Consider the following 20,954-nt stretch of genomic DNA (forward strand, 5'->3'; position numbering starts at 1 on the left):
CCCCCCGCTTCAATAGGGGGGATCGATGATTCTTTATAAAAAGGTATATTGCCCCCCCCCCCCCCCCCTTCGGAAATTTAGTTGTTGCGCCCCTGAGGTCAGGGGAGGGCAAAATTAAAATTTCTAATCCAAATTTTAGTACATTTGGAATTTAAATATTTAGTAAATTTTATTTGTGGTTCAAAAGCATCGATTTATCTATGGCACTTCAGTAAAATAATACTAAAGTAAATGTGGAAAATTATGGTAAGGAATAAGGAAAAAATTATTAAGGGTTCGAAGTGGGTATGGGCTGGTCCATGCAACTATGGCCGCCCTTCTGAATCTGCCAGTGTATCAATATACCCTTCGAATCCGAATCTGTGTGTCAAGGGCCAAAAAAATTAAAATGAAAAATATTACCTACGGTATTAAAACGTTCTACCCTTTAAATGGTTGTTTCACAAACTAATTTCTAGAATCGATAAATATTGTAATTTTATTTAAATAATTACATGTTAAAATATCTAGGGTAATGGTAACAGGTTAGGTATGAAGAAAACAAATTAACGTAATAAACTTCAGAGGTTATCAGTGTTGAATTTTTTGATTTACTTTCATTCCTCTGATAAAATTCTTCTAATCTTTCTACTTGAATACCTAATTCGATGGTATTTGAGGATTTTATTGGTCCATCCCTAATAAATTTTTATAAAAAGGCTTATTTTCGTTCTACAACTATGAATACTGTCGCATATTTTATTGAATCTAACATAACCTCAAACAGAGACACTTGTTATTACTGCTGCCTTTGATTTTTGTAATACTGCATCGTCAAAACAGATCAACTGCACAATGGCATACCTAAGGCTAGTGTTCTTTTCAGAAGAACACTAGGCTCCTAAAATATTAAAATCCACTTCCTATCATCTAAGGTTGAAGACAAACAAATGTTTAAGCGTAAAGGTATATCAATAACATCTATGCCCAAAATATGCTAATCAGCACTGTGAGGTGAATGAACTATGTTTTTAAGACAAAAATAAACCTTGACGCCGCCTGTCGGTACTCCCTCTAAGAGCACAGGCCATTGTGTGTCAACACCTGAATTAGGACAAGTGTAACAAACACGCCCGCGCGTGCCAGGTAGAGTAGGTTAGGGCAGTGCACCGAACGACGTGACGCTAGTCACGGCCGGCTGTGTTGTGCGAGCGCCCGGCAGGGTGTGGCAATGCGCAATCTGAACACAGTGCACATGCAATTATAGTTAAGTGAATTAACTAAAACTTTTTATGTCTTGAATATTCTTAAATAATTAATTCACGTTAATGTAAATGCTTTTGTGTCAGAAAACTGGCCGTCACCATCTTCCCGCGCTCCGTAACATTCCGCGGGAAATCGAGCCCTCCCTGGCCGGGTTTCCAGGGAGAGAAGTCAGTCGCCATCCAGCACTCACCAGGGCCGGCAGCTCCGCACACTTGGAGCCTTCACTTCTTGCACAAAACCAGTATGTAGCTTCCATAGGTAAAAATCTAAATCCGTTTTCATCCGCTCCATGGCCGGCCTTAAATCGACTGTGCGAAGTGTCGCGCGGTCCTTCATTAATTGTGTGTGGCTCAGTCATGAGCCGTTTCTCTTAATAAGTAATTCTTTTCGTTTTGGGCAGCACGCCGATGTGCCCGCGCTTCACGCCATAAGAACTCCGTCAGGAGATTGAACTTTGCCCATGCGGGGCGGCGTTGTGCCAAATGCGTACAGTGACAATTACTAACGAATCAGTTCCTGGGGCCGCGGTCGCGAGTGAGTTTCCGTGCCCCGGTACCGCCGAGCCCGTGCCCAGAATTTCGTGGCCCCACGCCACTACAAGGATGGACTCTCGGTAATTATGTTAATTTAATCTGAGCTGTGTTCCTGTATCAGATTCATTCCGACCTATGGGACTTTTTCGATGTTAGACTCTATCCCCTGGTATCAGTGCTAGCATTAGTTTCAGCCTTCAGCCACGTATAGTTGTGTAATTCCAGTGTTGCACCTAGGTCATTTAGTAATTAATTAGTTGAATTATTCCTTTGTTTCACCGTCCGGCGTATAATTACCCGCAGCATTCAGATGCGCTACGCGCCTTCATCGCCACTACTGCTAATCTCAGGATAGCCTGCAACCCTCGGTGGGGTACTTCCAGGGAATTCCGCAAATCGTGAATCAGTGCCACCATTCGAGGGCTGTGTGTGCGGAGATGAGAAGGTAGACGATGATACGGCCAGTTACGTGACGGCGTACTGTACCAGGTGGCGTAATTTACCGTGTGACGTGCTAATAAATCCAGTTATATTTACGTGTTCTTTTAATCATTACGGTGTCCTGGGTGGCCTAAACAGCCCGGGGATTCTTTTGTCGACGCACCCCTGCCTGCAGCCACGAGGCAAAGAACCCCACCCTCGAGTCAAAATCCTAGCTTTCACAATTTAAATTCATTAATTTTAAAACAGGCAGCGGGGATGGCGTCAACCTTTACATAAAAAAAAATCATATGTATAAATATATGCATATGTGTGTGTTCATGTTGGTTGAAATGTATCTTAAGATAAATATTTATACAGATACGAAGGAATCGTATAGAGTAAAAACCTCCTGTAAAAAAGTTTGAAAAATTAGAAAATAACCTATTTATACATACAATTTTACCCTTTCGATAAATTTCCCCCGTTAATAAGTCTAAATTTGTAAGTGCTTGAGAAACTTCTCAACATGGATCTACTGTAGGCTACTCGAGTGAACACAGGGGCCGTGGCCGTACTCATGATGTTGAGGTGGATGCGCCCCTGGGCGACCTCGCCCTGGGGGCTGGTGGCGGTGCAGCGGTACTCCCCGCGGTCCGCGGCCCCGTCCGCCTGCCGCACGCCGAGCGTGCCATTGGGGAACACCCGCTGGCGGGGGTGGGCCGGCAGCACCTCGCGGGCCCTCCTCCACGCCACGCTGCTGATGGGGTAGCCCGCCACGGGGCACCGCAGGTAGGCGTCGGCCCCGGCGGCCGCCGTGATGTTCTGCGGGGGCCGCGCGGTGGGCGGACCTGTCACAGCCGTGCGGCCACTACGTGTCAGGACGCAGGGCCCCACTGAACAACTCACAGACCACAACTGGCCCACTGCATAGCTTGGCACAGTCCACCTGAAGAATTTTTCAATATCAACAGATATACCTTGACGACACCTGGTACTATGACCCATGTTGCGAGTGATTCCCTGTCGTGACGAGAGCGCCGGCAAGCCTAAAACTCAGGGAGTAAACTGGTTCTCACCTTGTGAATTACAACAGGGGGCCAGGACAACAGCGACCCCTCGAGTCGTTGGCCGCTCGAGACGCCACTTAGTTCGGTCTATGATGTACATAGTTCTGTCTATGTCGTTAAGGCACTGGCTGCTAAACGGCGAACCACTCACGAGTCCCTAGTGGCGAAGCGCGGAGCAGCGCTCAGACGCGTCCGTCGTAGATGATAGGCGAACTACGACTGACTCCCACGCACCGGCACACGGCAAGCAGGAAGCAGGGGAGGGGGACGCACGAGATGCGTGGGAGACAGTACGCGGTCCGTGTCAGATAACACTGTCATTCGTCACACCAGCCGCCACTTTCCAGGTGCGCTCACCGCTCGAAGCACCACTCAAAGCACTTTTTTACACTCATGCCCGGACTAGATGCCTATGGGCAACAGCGGGCCTAGGGACCAGGATAGACACGGCAGCTGTCGTCAACCTACTTGCTTGCATATATGTAGAATAAACTTGTCAGCTGATAGTGTTTAGAAGCCAGAGTAGGTATTCTCACGGATATACTGTGAAATATTATTTTCATTCATGTAATCTATACATTGTTAAATAATTATTGAAAATATGTTTTAAAAGACTTTTTTTTTTGTTACTTTATCACATGCCACAAATTTAATTTTAGTCACTGTACGGAACATAAATGGAATTGTATAAAATGCAATATAAATTAATACGTGTTTGGCCCTCGGGATTGATTTCAAAAATGTATCTGGTCCTCGGAAAGAGTTATTAGACCAGTCAGGACCTCGCTGTAAGATCGAGTGAATCCTGGAGGCGTACCGTAGATGTTAAGCGGGGCGGAGTGGTGCGCGGCCCCCAGGATGTTGCGCGCCAGGCACGTGTACAGGCCGCCGTGCTGCACCCGCACGGACGAGATGTTGAGGTGGCTGACGACGTCGCCCGCGGCGTGCACGAAGCTGCCCGCCAGGTAGCCTTGGGGCGGCAGCGGGGCCCCGTCCAGCGCCCACGAGAACTGCGGCGGGGGGCTGCCCGAGGCCACGCAGCGCAGCGTCACGGGCGGGCCCGGCTGCAGCGTCTGCTCCACGAAGCTGGACAGCATCTCCGGGGCCACGGCTGCGGGGACCATAGGCGTACCCGGGAATTTTTTTTTTTGGGGGGGGGGGGGGGGGGTGTCCTTCCAGATTTTTAAGAAAAACTGCCTAACGACCGAAAATTAATTATTTCTTGAGTAAAATAGAATAGTCCCAAATTTCATTTTTTAACCTGGGCTATTGTTGATATGCAATTTGTACGTTATTTTTCTTTCAATTAAGTTAAGTAAGTTCACATTACAATATTAAAATACCTACAAAAAACCCCAAAAAAGTGAGCTCGAATGACATGAGTGTTCATAATTTTCTTGCCTTATTTCGGGGGGAGGGGGGTGCTTGAACCCCCAAAACACCCCCCCAGGGTACGCCTATGGCGGAGACAGTCGGGTTATTAAAGTTTAGGTAGGTACTGAGTATTTGGGTTTCAGAGCAACATCTGTAGACTTTTTTTCACTACAAAATCATTAATTTTATGTTTTATTACACATGCTGTAAAACATATATGCTAAATTGTGAACATCCAGAAGTGCGTTTTTTTTAAAAAATTATAATTGAATATTTGGGATAGCTGGGTTATCATCAAAGAGTAAAAATCTGTTAAAGATGCCATCATCATTCAGAATGAAATATTTCTTCCAAAGTGATTTTGACAGATACTTATTTCCATTTTAAATAATTACATCTGAATTTATCTATGACAGTTTGTGTATCACTTAATTATTTGTCCGTGTGTCATTGAACCAAGAACCTAAAATCACCAAGACAAATGAGAATCCGGAATTAAATCATTACACCCAAATTAGGGTGAAACTTTTTATGTTAATAAATGAATGCTGATTTACATGGACACAGCTAGATTTGAATGTGGTGTTACCAGGGGGTCGGGGGAGTGGAAAAGCTAACACATTTTGGGTAGGCCTGTTTATGAGGGATTTGGTTAGGTATAGAATACACCTCAGGCAAGCGAGGGTGCCCTTTTCCGGATATTTTAAAAAAAGATAATCCCCGAAACATACATTTTTAGGCAACCTGAATTTCTTAGGTATAAAAATTGCCACCTTATGACAAGTATATTCTTAAATTACCACTGCTTATGATTATGTCCTTAAAGGTACGTGTTTAAAAAGAAGAAACGACTCTCCAATTTGGCATATTCAGTGACCAAAAATTGAGCCACGCTTAAGTTGTTTAAGCTTGATAAAAGATGCATTATTATTAAGGGAAAAAAATTCTGTCTAAAAGAGATGACTATAGAACCACTGGCCAATGCAGAGTGAGAAATAGGGAGATATATATTCCCGCCACTGAAGTTATTTAAGAAAACATGCAATATCTGGGTGGGAGCAGTATGTTATTTAGGGTGATGCGAGGTGAGCTGTTACAATAATGTAAATCTCCAAACCCTTTGTTGTTGAAAGTTTATTAGAATACAAAAATTCTTACGATTTTTTTTAATCCCCTCCCGAAATAAACTCCTGTACACGCCACCGCAAGGAACCAATCTGCCCCTTCCTAACTAAGCCCTAGTTGGTTTATTTCCTGCGCTCCTACAGTCTCATGGTGCCTACAACCATAGGCGTCTCTGTCACATAAAGTTTAAGAAGAAGTTAGGGGAGGGGGGGGGGAGACATAAAATAGATTTATTTATTTAAATGCTAGGACCTCCATCGAGTTAAGTATAAAATGTCTGTTTATTTTTAAACTATGCTCTGTATGTAATTTTTTATTTGACACCAGATCTACTACTATATGTCATAAGTGTAAATACGTGTATTTTATAAACATGAAAATAGTATAAATAAAACTAATGGATGTACTTAAAAATATTGGGGGGAACGTGTCCCCCGTCAGAGATGCCTGTGCCTACAACAGCTGGATGGACAGAGAGAGGCGTGAAGGCTATGGCGCGAGGGAAGCCTTCATTTCACAGACGAGAGAGCCACACCCGAAGTTCCCCGAAGTTCATGGTCGCTTTTTTTTCTCCGTACCATAACAGGTGTATTTATTTGGGGGAAACCGTTTACATGATTTTACAGTATCTTTAATGTAGCTATTGTAACCAAATCAACCGTTCACAATGTTTTAAAGTATTTATAATGTAGCTAACCTAACCTAATTGACCATTAGTTATCATGAGTTGTATATTTATTTACGATTTTTTTTCCTAACCTAACTAAAACTAAGTGTATTTTGGAGGGGTCCGGGTTAGGGGAGGGACCTAGGTATGTCTCAGGCCGAATCCTATACGCCTAGTCATGCTGGGATTAGCCATGCAGGGAGAGGGTCGCATGTACTAAAAGGGGATTGGCCAGCCATGGCAGCAATTGGAGCCATGACTAACTCCCCTCACTCTTAAATCTAGACTATAACTAGAGATAGGTTGGGCCCAGGTAAAACCTTCATAGACACAGGGAAAACCTTGGGCACATTCATGCGGGATGCAAATTGGCATGCATTACGTGTAGGAATTTACAGGAGACAGAGGATATTTATTTACAACGAACAAAAAAAAACCGAAGATGCACGATCGGGCGCTTGGCTCTCTCGTGTCTGTGAAAAGAAGGGTTCCCGTGGCGTGAAGGCTATGGTGCTGCTGACCTCCGAGGGCGAGCTGCGCGGACGCCTGCGCGCTCTCCTCCTCGGCGCGCGCCACGCACTGGTACATGCCGCGGTCCTCCTTGCGCACCGAGTGTATCACCAGCATCTGGGCGCCCTGCAGCAGGCTGGTCCGCTCGCCCTGCGCCACCGGCCGCCCGTTCCGCAGCCAGGATACGCGCGCGCCGCCGCCCGACACGTGGCACCTGCGTCCGGGGGGTGAGATCACGCTCGTTTCTGAAGCCACGCCTCTGTGGAAGCTAGCAACCGTGCGACAAAGTTTTCACAGTATGAATAGAGGCTTATACATATACAAATGATAATCATGCATGTGCTTTTAAAGCTCATAATTTAGTGATTTATATTGAATACTAGTAGTATGTAATAGCCGGAGCTGGCGCAGGGTTCAGGGTGTGGTGACTGGTGCCGACCACCATCTTGAATTTTGACGTCACGGTGGCCATTTTGTACTCAAAAATTCCTCAAACATGACTCAAAAATTACAGTTTTTAGGAAAAAAAAATTTCGTTTTCTTCCTCAAAAATTCAAAAATTAGGATTTCGAAAAACCTCAAAGTACTTTTGACTTAGAAAGAACACAAAATCCTAAAGAGACTTAAGCATCCATGTCTACAGCCTCCGATAAGCCTCTGACAATATCTAGGATTATGATGCCACCGTTACAATTTCTTATATGCCCACCATCTTGAAAATCTTTATTTACTATCCGATTTTAATGGGAAAAAAAATTTAAAATTTATAAAAAAAAATTATTTAATAAAACTTTAATATATTTTATATAAAAGACTTACAATAAAATGTCCTCGGTTCGAACCCGACGAGTGCAAAAAAATGGCGACAGGCTCCTTCCTCCATGGTGGCTGCTGGCAGACTGACCCCCACCACTTATGTTTATGTATATATATCGTCACTTAGTATGATGTCATGTCTTGAAAATCCGTAATTTTTATGTTAGAAAATGGGATTTTTTAATAATCATTAAAAAAATTAATTAATCGAATTGAATAATAAAAATTTAATAAAATATTACTCAAAAACCATTGTTGCACTTAGCATTATGGTCTCCATATTGGATTATATAAATGTTGCACTTTTCGTTACCCCTGCCATCTTGGTTGAGTACGATGTCATTGTTACACTTTATGTTACGACCGCCATATTGGATCATATTAATGTTGCGATTCGCGATACAGCCACCATCTTGAAAATCCGTAATTTCAATGCTATAAATTCCGAAAAAATTCCAAAAAATATTTTAAAAATTGCATACTTCAAATGTTTTGTTATTTAAACGATTTCGGTCCTCGGTTCGATTTCTGGCGAGAGTAAACCAGTAATTTATTAATATATTAAAAAAATTCTCAATAAAAAGTAATAAAAATGCTTTACACCACACGTGACATTTTGAATTATGCCACCACTGTATAAATAATCGTTACGGACACCATCTTGAACATCTTTATTAATTAACCGATTTTAATGAAAAAAAGTTCAAAATTCGCAAAAAATTTAACTTATTAGAATACTGATTGATTAGATGATTCCCGTCCTTGGTTCGAAACTGGTAAGAGCAAAATATAAAAAACGATAGATCCTTCCTCCACAGAAGCCACCTACAGACTGACCTACCACCACCAATAACAAGGTATGTATCGTCAACTGGTATGATATCATGTCAGCCACCTTGTCTTCGTCCGCTGGAGGCCGCCATCAAGTTTTCGTCTTCTAGAGTGTGCTAGTGCCATGTTAGTATAATTTTCTATTCACCATACTTTTGTCATCAACTGTTGGCACTGAACTTTGACATTGACCTTGAAATTTGACCATGACCATTAAATTTGACCTTGACCTTGAAATTTGACACTGACCTTGAAATTTGACTTTGACCTTGACGACCATCATGGATCCAACATTTTATGTCCAGTACATGCTACCAGGAACTACCACCTGCTAGAGGACATTGCCACCATCTTGTTTTTGCCTGCTGGAGGACACCATCTTGTGTCTGTACTCGTCTTATAGAGAACATTACCACCATGCTAGTTTTATTCTAACCCGCTAGAGGGCAGTAATTATTTATTATTACTGAGTTGCCCGGCATCTTATAATTAGGGCACCTTATTGAAATCATGTAATTATTTAGCTAGAGATTCGGGAAAAATTCCAAAAGTCAGCGAAAAAATTACTTATTAATTTACATATTGAATCAATGTATTCCTGTCCTAGGTTCGATTCTTGACCAGTGACAGGTGTAACTAAATAATAAATAACTTTATATTTTGGTTTCCATTGCCTTTCATGGAGTTTATCAATCATTCACTCTACGAAAAACAACTCAAGACAATATACGTCAATGTTCGACGAATTAAATACGTTGCCGCTATGCCTTAAATGAAAGTATAGTTTTTTATACTTAGAATAACCTTTAAAATGTTCATGTACAAAACCATCCATACATATACACCAAGCGTCTTCTGCTTTTCAACAACAGATGATGCCACTTGTTGCTTGCATGTAAATAATATTTATTTATTTATTTTATGCGGGATGCTCACTAACGATCACAAAGGAAGGATGGCTTCGCTAAACTCCAAGGAGAATGAAGTTCGTCCTTCCTGTTAGTGCTTCTCAGATTTCTCAGAGCTTATTATTATTTGACTGAGTAATTATATATTTTTTAATTCCACCTGATAAAAATATTGCAAGTGTTGTTTAAGCAGCAGAAATTCACAAATTAAATGTAACCTTGAATAAAATGACATGTCTCATTAAGTAAAAAAAACCTTCATTCAGAAATCAATTTCTCATCTGTAACCAGAAGCACTCGGAGAAAACCATCAGATGTCTAGTCAGGAATAATCAGAAGCACTAAGAAGAAAACCATCAAAATATTGTCAAGAATGATCGGAAGCACTTGGAGAAAACCATCAAAATATTGACATGAATAATCAGGAGCACGCGGAGAAAACCACCATAACATTGACAAGAATAATCGGAGAAAACCACCATAAGTTTTTATTTGATAATATGAAATTACAGAAAAAATTAATAAAAAATAAAAAAACAATAATAGATTCTGCTAGCTTGTGAACTTCTCATTGTCGTGCAAAGTTAGAGTTCTAGTACAAGCCAGAATTTTTTGTATTTTTTTCCGGTCTCACGCCAATTACAGTCGCGGCCGAATCGAACGTCACTCTGAGAGCACACGCGGGTACCCAAGGTAAGGCCTCCTCAAAAACCCTACATAGCATGATCAGAAAACTTAAGAGGCAAAAGACCCGGCAAAAGGTTCCATTTGCGCAACACGTAAGCTTAACAACATGATAAGCTGAGCCCCTACAGAAATGAAAATTTAAATGTTATACAGCTACGCGAACCCAAGTCTGCCAAATGACACAATCTCCAGAAAATCTGATCACACTGGACTGACATAACTTACGCTTCACTACGGCACGGTCGACAGACTAGGTAGGACTAAAAGCGACTAAGGCGAATAAGAAGCCCCTAATCATTCTGCAGATCCTTACATAGACGAGCCGAAAACAAGTGCGCATGCGCATAACGGAAGGGTGGGGAACCTGCGCATGGCGCTAAACGCTCGAGAGTGGGGGAGGGGGGGGGTAAGGAATGGGGAGGGGTTCTACCAAGAGGAGGAAGGGAGGGTAAGGATGGCGTGCGATTACAAGACGGCGGGAACGTCCACTTCAAATCAATAATAATTTTCTTTGATACGGCGGGTCGGCTACCTGAAGCTGGCGGCGGCGCCCACGTCGACGACCTGCTGGTGGGGCCGCACCCGCGCCGACAGCGGCGCCGAGACGCCCAGCGCCACCTCGCGCCGGTCTTCGCCCAGCGCGCTGCCCGCCGAGCACACGTAGCGCGCCGCGTCCTCCGGCTGGGCGCGCGGGAACTGCAGCACCGACTGCACCGGCCACACCAGCACCGAGGAGGGCTGCACCTCCTGCAGCACGCCCGACACCTCGCGGTACCACCTGTGGGGGGTGGGGGGAGGTTTACTCACACGGGCTGCTCCCGCGTCACGAGGTGGTAGCCTACAACTCACGTAGTTTCGGTTCCCTACCACATTCGTGCAAACTTCGGAACTCTCTCAAAAATTGAAATTAAAAAAATCGAAGGCTTAGGTTAGGTTAGGTCAGTCACAACATGCTTGAACTTCTGATTTAGTGGCTGAAGTGGCGTTAATACCAAAACGTATAACTTCGGAAATCTTCGGAAATTCTTGCAGGGAACCGAAACTACGTGAGTTGTAGGCTTCCCGTCACGAGGACAATGTTCATCCGGTGCAACCTCAAGCGAGAGAAATAGTAACAGAAAACGCCATCTTGGTTTCAGAAATATTTTTTTTAGGTTACAATTGTTTACCATGTGTTATTAAGTATTTGTCTTCTTTGTAGCAGATTTTATAAAACTGTTAAAAGAATTATACTGATAATTGTAGTATTATAGTTATAAATAGATTCTCAACAGTCAGAGGAAGAAATGAAACACGAGAAAAGCATTCAGTGGGTGAAAAATAGGAACTGAAAAATGCTGTTTTGGTTTCAAAAGATTTAATTTCATAACAATTATAGTTTTTGGCACCGAAAATAAATTTTAGTTAAGGCATAGATCACACATTGAGAGATTTTCAAAGAACATAACACTGCCTGTATTATTACATTATGTTGTTATTCCTATGAATAAATTCAATACCTACAAAATAACATTGATTTCGTAGGGAAATGTAACTATCAGCCAATTTATACTTACTTCAGGCATTCCACTAAATTATATAGGTACTATGCATTAACATAGTCAACATTACAAATATGAAACGATAGGAAATTGTTATGGCCAAAAAACTGTTGGTACCAAATGGCATAATTCGGTTTGCATCTCCCTTCCTTAAAGCTGGCCTGACAGCCACAGCTCTGCACACAATGCTGGTCCTTGAGTAGGTACATCCGAATAATGCTTTATTGCGAAAAGCCATACATTCTTGTTATGCTTTTGGGATCTTGCTGGTGTCCCTATAACGTTCTGTTTATGTTACATTCTCGGCTAATGCAAATCTGCAATAATTATTAAGATTTCTCAGCTAGTTATTGTCAATTATAAGACTTTTATTCTAATTATGTGGTAGACACTTTAAAGCTATTTAATTTAACATGGCATCTTTCAGTTTCTATTTCTCCCCTTTAACTCAACTAACTTATTATATTAAGATTGCATTTAATCCTATACCAATAAACGCAAAAAAAATTTTGTATTTAATATATTTATACACAAGGACTGGCTTGTCAAAAACATCTCTAAGAGTTTTGCTTAAAAATACAAAATAGCTTTCTTTTTGGCGGGGAGGGTTGATAAATCGTTGTATCTAGGCCTAATATGAACAGAAAATTAATTATTTCCATTCCTTTTTATTATTAAAATGTAGCCGTGCAAACATAAACAAATATTATACTTAATCTAGGTGTATTAGCACACCCATCAATTAGACATTCTAATCATGAAAGAAGAAAAATATCACAGTAAAGAAATACGAAAATGAAGAAGTAATGTGCAAATATATTGGAAGAGTCCATATGGAGTGTGTGCTAATGAAAGTGAAGCTAAACAAACCAGACAGTTGCCAGACAACGACCAGACATTTTCTTTTACCAATATGGGACAATAAGAGCCACTCAATAATTTCTTTTATACCAAAAAACTGTTCTTTTCAATATGGTGAAACATCTACATCCCCTCTCAACTCTACCTCTGACTACCGGCGATTAAAATTTGTCTTTTCTTCTTCTTATGATGTTAGTGCGTATGTCCCCTTAACCGTACAGTATTAATTGACATACAGATATACGATGGAACACATCTTCAGCATACTGTTCATACTAAGTATTTTATTGTAACAATACAGAGGATCTCTTTTAGAATGGTATTTTTGTAAACAAAGTTAAGCTATATATTATAAAAAGAAGTATACTTGTCAGTTGCTATGTACATTTTTAAATATATATATATATTCATTTGAACTTTATGTCTTAAAGAAACATGGACTTGTTAAACATGTTATATGAAACATGTGAAAAAGAAAGAACTGATGTATTTACCTGTATGACGGCGGGGGGTTTCCTTTGGCGATACACACGAGGTCCGCTGTTTCTCCGGCCTTCACATGGACATTCGGGATCGAATGCTCAATTCGCGGAGGGATTTCTCCTTCAGGGTCTGAAATTAAAAACAATCATAATTGTGACAGCTTTCCTCAACATTTTTTACATTTTCAAACTATTGGTGAGCCTTAACAATGGTTATAAAAGGGTTTTTATGGACAAAATAAGCCTTAATTAGTCATTAACTGATTTCCTAATGTTGACGGTGAGGAATAATTAGAGACCGGAAAAATTCGCGGGTTCAATGACCTCCAGGATGGACTCCAATATCCTCTACACACTCGGGCAAATGCCAACTGTTCATTGGCTGTTGACTTGTGAGTCGTCTCGACTGGGTGGCCTGTGATTCGACACTTCTATGAGTGAGGGTCTCTAATTGGCCCTCAGTCCTCCAGATTAACAGTGAACCAATGACAGAAGCAGCACTAAGGTATAATTTTTTTGAATTTTAGCATAACACGAAATGAACCCGCGAATTTTTCAGGTCTCTAGGAATAATGCCCAGGCAGTGTTCTCTGACCTCTAAAGATCATGTTTAGATTCCAGGATGGCATTTAATTTCCATGGCTTGTGGCCTTAGGGAAATTGTTCAATATGCACCTCATTCGTTCTTCTATTATTTATCTGATTATTAATGTATAACTCCTTTTGTCTGATAATAATATATATCATATATATAGGCACTTGGCATCAACACCATTGACAACCTTGTGGGTACTTGTATTGAAAATCAAAGTGCAGGACACTATCAGGGTATTGATAGTAATTTTATGGGGGTGTATTGAAAGGTGATACATCATCTACCTAATGCATAGCACAAGGATCTACTTTCGTAAAATACATCTTGAAATTAAATCCCTGCAATAACAGAGAATACTGGAAGGTGAAATGAGAGTACATTTGTAATACCAAATAAACAATAAATTTCCTTTTTCTTAAATCAAAGGGCGTTAATGTTGGGTCATTTTAGCAAGTTAATTGCAATCGCATATCTTACAGGCATGAACATGAACCTCACCTGATTTTTTGTAGCACAGATGGGATTTTATCCATGATCACACCTGATTATTGTTCATGAGGCAACACTGCTATACCTAGTGATGTCATCCGTCTGTGTTCCTGCGATCCGCACAGACCTCTATGGCACATCGGCACCTCGCAAGGAGCTTGTGCGATCGGAACGAACCATGAGTGCAGTGTGGTGCGACGGAGTGCAATGATGCGAACAGCCACCACCTTTAATGAGTTGATTGTCTTCCGTGCGGCATTCAACCCAGCTTTTTAACTGTAGTTAGTAATTGTAACTTATGTAATGTACGAAATAGTAGATTATACCTATTTCTATTGCATTAATTTTATATTTATTAATAACTTTCTGGATTAGCACGACTAGGCTGGGAACTTGGTTTGGTTTATTCTTTCGCATACGGCACAGTTTTGCGGGAAACAGACATGGGATGCGCGCGCGCCTTATTGGTGTGAGGAGGAGTTTCCACGGGACCATACAAAAAATAAACAATAACAAAAGGAAAAAAAACTAACATTTTTGAATAAGAGTTTGATACGATTAGAAGTGTGCATATTATAACAACCCAAGTTAAAAAAAAAAAAAACTTAATTTTTCAGGAAACCAAAAGCAATAATGCCACTCCATCAAAATTATTGATATTTTGTAGACATAATATGTGCTTACATATGTTACCACATCCTGCCAAGTTGTCATTCATCTTCTGTTCCCACAGTATGCTGTGACAAAGGTTTTTTTGGACGTGACAAGTTCTAATAAATCGATGAACGCCAGCTGCACGCACGAAAAAGTGTCCCGTTACGCACATTGTTCCGTTACGCTGTGTCCCATTATAATCATTGTTCCGTTTACACTGGGTCCCATTACGCTCATTGTTCCGTTACGCTGTGTTCCGTTTCGCTGTAGGCGAGTGCAGTAATAAAAGGTTATGTTACAATTGACTAAAAAATTATGGTGATTCATATAATTGATTATAGATATTTGATTACAGTTATTTATATGAAAAGTTGATCAAAATTATATTTAAACTTTATAGCTAAACGCCAGTTTTTAAAATTAATTACAAGTCATCTACACGTGAACTGTTTTGTCGACTGTTTGTAAAGTGAAGTGAAAAGTTAATGTGGTTTGCATTGCTTATTACAACAAAAATTTCGGCAATAAAGGTTAATTATTATTCTTGCATTTTTAAAATCTGATTACTAGTATAATTTCAAGTATTTATTGTTTTATTATTAAAATAAAAATGATTCAATTTTATTCATAAAACTATGCAATCACTTCATCAATGTTTTGTTATGACGTTGTCACGTTAAACTATCGTCCGTAGACCGACTTTACAGACAACCAATTTTTTTTTTGTGGAAACCACTTGGGATATGGTTTCTTTTTATAGTCTTAAAATTCCTCTAGCTACAATGGCTTGGTGGCTCCACTTGGAAAGAGAGGGTGGGACCCGCCCATGACGGCCGGTGACCCCGGCAGCAGCAGCGCCCACCTGTGACGACTATCTGGCCGGGCAGGCTGAGGCGCCGCTCGCCCGTCAGCCTGTCGGCGACCCAGCAGTAGAACTGGTCGAAGGTGTCGGAGGAGACGGTGTCGTGCACGTGCAGCGAACCCGAGCTCGTCATGGAGTACCTGCGGACGAACACAACAACAACAACGCGAGTCCCAAAAGTTGCATCGGCCCCGGAACACCTGCATCTCCCGCCGTGCTCGAGATGTTTCGAAGTGAAACATCTTTACAGCTTGGGGGACAGTGGCGGATCCAGAGGTTCACTCAGGGATGTAGCCTAGGGGGGGGGGTTAGGGGTTCAAACCCCCCCCCTCCACTTAGCACCAAATCTTTAATTAATTTCTTATTCGTCTCTCAAACAAATTTCATATTAAAATTTAATAAAATTCTACCATTACAATATTTAAATTTAAGTACCGAAAACTGCTAAAATAGCACTATTTTAAACCTTAAAATCCCGGACCCACCGCTTTGATATTGGGGGGGGGGGGCATGCTTCTTAACGCCCCCCATACACGAATCCTGGCTGCTACGCCACTGGGTTCACCTCGGAGGGGGCACTCTAGGATTTCAGAGTAGCCAGAGAAAAATATGTCTTAAAATTACTAAATTTGTATTTAATCTACTCACACTACACGTAACATCCAAACAACCAGATTTTATGATTCTACAAGAAATTCATTAATTATAATAAAATATTTTATTGGTTTCAGAAACAATCATTTTTGTCGGAAATATTAATGTAGCAGACAACTGGTTTTTTTTTGGGCCGGGGGGGGGGGGGGTTGGGGGCACTTGTCCCTGGTGCCCCCCCCCCCTGGATCCGCCACTGCTTGGGGATGATGGCATCATCAAGTTATAACAAAAAGAAAAATGCAACGATCAGTAAATTACTGTTGTAAATGCAATGATATCCATCGCCATGTTTGTTCCAAGTGGCGAGGCCTTGCGAGTGCAGAGATACACCAATTGCACATCACACACGTTTTTAACACTACTAGAATCCGAATTTCCATGTTTATATAAATTTGAAAACGGATAACCTACAAATATCCTGTAATCTTACTGCTATAGCTTTAACGCTACAAACCCCTCGAATCGCGGATTGTGTATCGAATTTAGCTAACAAGTTGCTTGCTGAAAACATACATTGTTGCAGCATTGCCTGCAGTGCTTTTAGAGAACTGATGCAAAACTACAACCTGTCTGTGAAGTTTCACTTCTAAGCATGGATGGCCAGTTCAACAGCAATGTTTTTTTTTTTTTTGCTAATAAAAGTTTTTTCATGGAAAAAATACTTAGAAAATATAAATAAGTTATATTTTAACAATAGCACAGCTGTAAAAACACAGACATAGACAGTAAATTTCTAGTGAGAGACAGTTGAACTGTTTCATTAGACAAAAGTTTTATCCAAAAAAATTTCAGCGAGTCTCTGAGAGAGTTTCATTATTTATTTGTGACATCCTAGCTTTCGGTACACAGCATTTGATGGGAGTGAATTCGAGAATGTGTAACAGTAAGTAGGAAGAAGCACACCATCAGTTTTTTTCAAGTGCGGCCTACAGTTGACGCGTGTATTGCAACGTGTCAGCAAGCGCAAACATTTCTAATGGCGTTTAAAAAGAGAGAGGGAGAAAAGGAAGAAGAAAAAAAGAATACACTGCTGTATGTTTGCTTACAGTATAGTTTTGAACAGTGAGACACATTACAATGGCTTTTCTAATACGTTATAAATACATTGTGAAAAATAATTCATTGTATAAATTCAATTATTTTGTGACATATTAAAATTTGTGATGCGTTAATACATAGTTTATGTTATACATCACTGGAGAGTTACGAAAGACTAGCTCCTTTTTTTTTTGTATGTTTTGCGCGTATTGCCTACACAAGCGAGGGAAGCCTAAAGGTGGGTCTACACTATATAACAAAAACATGTTATATTTGTAACATGTTATACAACATGTTACACAACTTGTTTCATAACATGTTACATAACAAGTTAAATAATAAGTTATATAACAAGTAATACAACTTGTTTCATAACATGTTACATGTTTTTAAGTATGTATACCAGTGTGTACAAACGGCCAACAACAACAACAACAATGGCATCATGTGAAGCACTGATTACAGCAGCTGCTTGTGTTATTTTGGCTAAACATCGAAATAAGAAACGGAAGTTCTGGGTGCGGCCATCATTACAAGCTAGGAATTGATATAGTGGTACTAACCTGCTAGCAGATCTTAAAAGGGATGATGCATTTATGAGGGGGGGAAATCGATGTGATGGTAGTTTCAAAAATTTCGCAAGAATGACCAGTGCAGATTTTGAATACCTCATCAACCAAATTGGTCATACAATAGGAAGGAAAGACACATCATTTCGGGATGCAATACCTGTAAGAGAGAGACTAGCAGTAACATTAAGGTTTTTAGCAAGTGGAGATTCTTATACGAGTTTAAGTTATTTAAGGGACGTCAATATTCTGGTATTAGAAGAAAACTGGTGTGTAAAATGACTTTAATGATTTTAAATATTCCGGGGTTTTTGTTCTGAAAAGTTCGTAAGTTATATGAGATTCCTTAAGAAAGATACGACCGATCTGTAGTAATAGTTCAGGGTAATAGAACTATCAAGTACGGTTTCTGACTTCTTAATACTGGAAATGAGCATCGAATGATCTGCATCTTCATCCTGGGAATACCAGCGCAGTAGTTCCGCGACTGGGAATGCCTCTCGGTGGTTCTGGATGGACTCGAACTGATGATTATTCCGTAGATTTTCTATACGTCGTACTTCTAAGATGGTTCAAATATTAATTCCCGTTTTCTTTTCTCCGTCAAAATTCCAAACAAAACTTTTATTTGCGAGAAATAGTTTTTGTTCGACTGTCTTCGTCCAATACCAGAGTGTTTTACAAAATTTAGTTAGGTATATATTACGCATGAAACTTGAAAATACATTTCTGATTGGCTTAACAAAATATCTAATTACTTGAGCAAAGAAGTTTTATAGATACTGAAAGATATACCTGCAAAATTATTAACTTATGGTTCATATAGAAAGAAAGACACGTACACTGAGGTGACACTATAAAATATAACACATTAATTTTGTTCCTCCATCTTGTTCTATAAAGTTTCCAAGTTCAACCTTTATAATTGCGCGCACAATAAATATGGTTGCCTTGTTCAAATGAGACTCGTAAGTAGCCAGAGGCGATGTTTTTAAATTTAAACATGTATACCAGTGTGGACAAACGGCCAACATGTTATACAACAAGTTATTTAACTTCCTTTGATCTTTACCGACACTGCATGGGAAACATATAACTTGTTTTATAACACTTATTTTGTTATAAAACATGGTGTTATATAACATTTTTCTTCATGTTTTCATAACAAGTTATATAACTTTGTTGTATAACTTGTAATATAATTTTCATTCTTTTAATTTTGTAACATGTTGTATAACTTTGTAATATAACATTTTATAACTTGTTTTGTTATACAGTGTAGACCCACCTTAAGATGTACATCAAGTTCTGTCCCTTACCCGAACACGCCCGAATATTCACCTTCGGCCAACCTCGGGTTTATTTATATATATTTATATTTCTCTGTTTCTTCTAATGTAGCTGTACTAACCTAACTAACCGTCCATAGTGTTTTAAAGTGTTTTAATGTAGCTCACCTAACCGAACACTTTTAATATTTGAATGAATTTTTCCTGTGCAAAAATGAAACAAATCCCGAGGTTGGCCGAAGGTGGAATATTCGGGCGTGTTCGGGCAGGGACAGAACTTTATGTACATTTTAGGCTTCTCCAGGGCCGGTGCAAGGTAAATTGGCTCCCTAGGCGAAAAACCTTAATGCCCCCCCCCCCCTCCTTACCCCGGCCGGACACCCCAAAAAAAATTTTCTTTGCCTCAAAATACATCACTTAAGCCTAAGATTTTGTCAACAATCAAATTTTTTTTTTTACTTTTTTACTTATTACAAATAATAAACAGGTCACCGTGGACTTTAAATAATTACTTATATCAATATAAACATTCCAAACTGTTACAAAAATCCATTTTCATCTAGTTTCAATAATCGTTAAACATATTATATCAGCTGTTGTGTGTCGTGCTGCGCCGCCCCCAGCTACTTGGCGCCCTAGGCGGTTGCCTAGTTCGCCTGTATGGACGCGCCGGCCCTGGGCTTCTCACACAAGCGAATGCGCGGGAGCCGCAGTGCCGTCTACTCGCGGGCGGGTCCATGGTCTCACCTGCCGCCCGGGTGCAGCGTGGTTCGCCCGCGCGGCCGCTCGTCGCGCTGCCAGCCCGTCACGGCCACGAACTCGCGCGCGAACACGGGCACGCCGCACGTCAGCACGGCCACGTTGCCGCGCATCACGAACACGTTGTCCACCTGCGGCTGGTACGGCTGCCACACCACTGCAACATGGAGTGTACATTAGCCTCGCCTTGTGACTACCGCCCACCTTCCTTCTCAAACCACGAGGTTCAAATTAACGAAGTAGCGCTGCCGACTTAAGCCAGTACGACTACTGTCGAATGCTGGGAAATGGCGTTCTTCCTTTCTGCTACACCCACAAGCCGAAGTTGTCAAGAATCGCACCCCAGAATACAAGAATCTGTCCAGTTTTGGCTGTCAAAATCGTAACAAATTTGAGAAATTTTGAAATGCCAGGTAAAATTATTTAGTATTTTCTTAAAGAAATTCAAACCATTCCTTGAAGTAGCCAGTGGCATTGCAGTTAAACCTAAAAAGTTTCAGTTCAGCATTAAATTAAATTCTCCTCATTTGTACAACCCAAAAACGTTAAAAATGTAACTTTGGCAGCTAATTATGCAAAAGGTATGAACTATATATATTTTTTATTTCGTAAAAGTTAAACAATTGAAAAAGTCTACAAGTTTATCTGTAATTACTGTAAATATAAAATCTTGACCTGAAATAGGAGGCACCCCCTTAAAGACTTGAAAAACGTGTTAGAATGCAATTTTTGTCGTGACAACGTCTAATAAATCGATGAACGCCGGCTGCACGCACGAAAAAGTGTCCCACTACGGATGTCCCACTACCGATGTGTCCTGTTTGCTCATTGTACGCATGCGTGGCATCTCTCTTCATGCTCATTGTACGCATGAGTGGCATCTCTCTTCCACTCTATTGGAACAACCATCGATTTGACTTTTCAATCATATTTTCGTCGTTTGAATTATTAATATTATGTAATTTAACGATCGTC

The 20,954-nt window shown here is 40.6% G+C and overlaps 2 protein-coding genes across 2 annotated transcripts in view; both read right to left on the reverse strand.

The window, feature by feature from the left end:
* The window catches only part of LOC134536128 (cell adhesion molecule Dscam2-like), an 81,026-nt gene extending 80,166 nt beyond the window's left edge, over positions 1-860 (reverse strand). The window contains exon 1 of the mRNA XM_063375713.1: positions 844-860. The gene's annotated coding sequence lies outside the window, so the exon portion shown is untranslated. The remainder of the gene's footprint in view (positions 1-843) is intronic.
* A 1,233-nt stretch (positions 861-2,093) lies between these two features.
* The window catches only part of LOC134536345 (cell adhesion molecule Dscam2-like), a 70,705-nt gene continuing 51,844 nt past the window's right edge, over positions 2,094-20,954 (reverse strand). The window contains exons 4-11 of the mRNA XM_063376097.1: positions 19,968-20,136; positions 15,671-15,810; positions 13,083-13,200; positions 10,719-10,964; positions 6,956-7,158; positions 4,086-4,379; positions 2,777-3,049; positions 2,094-2,134 (exon numbers count right to left, since the gene is read on the reverse strand). Of these exons, the coding sequence (XP_063232167.1) occupies positions 2,094-2,134; positions 2,777-3,049; positions 4,086-4,379; positions 6,956-7,158; positions 10,719-10,964; positions 13,083-13,200; positions 15,671-15,810; positions 19,968-20,136 (1,484 nt within the window). The remainder of the gene's footprint in view (positions 2,135-2,776; positions 3,050-4,085; positions 4,380-6,955; positions 7,159-10,718; positions 10,965-13,082; positions 13,201-15,670; positions 15,811-19,967; positions 20,137-20,954) is intronic.

This window comes from Bacillus rossius, chromosome 10 (assembly GCF_032445375.1).
Source record: "Bacillus rossius redtenbacheri isolate Brsri chromosome 10, Brsri_v3, whole genome shotgun sequence".
In the NCBI taxonomy this organism is placed as follows: Eukaryota; Metazoa; Arthropoda; class Insecta; order Phasmatodea; family Bacillidae; genus Bacillus; species Bacillus rossius.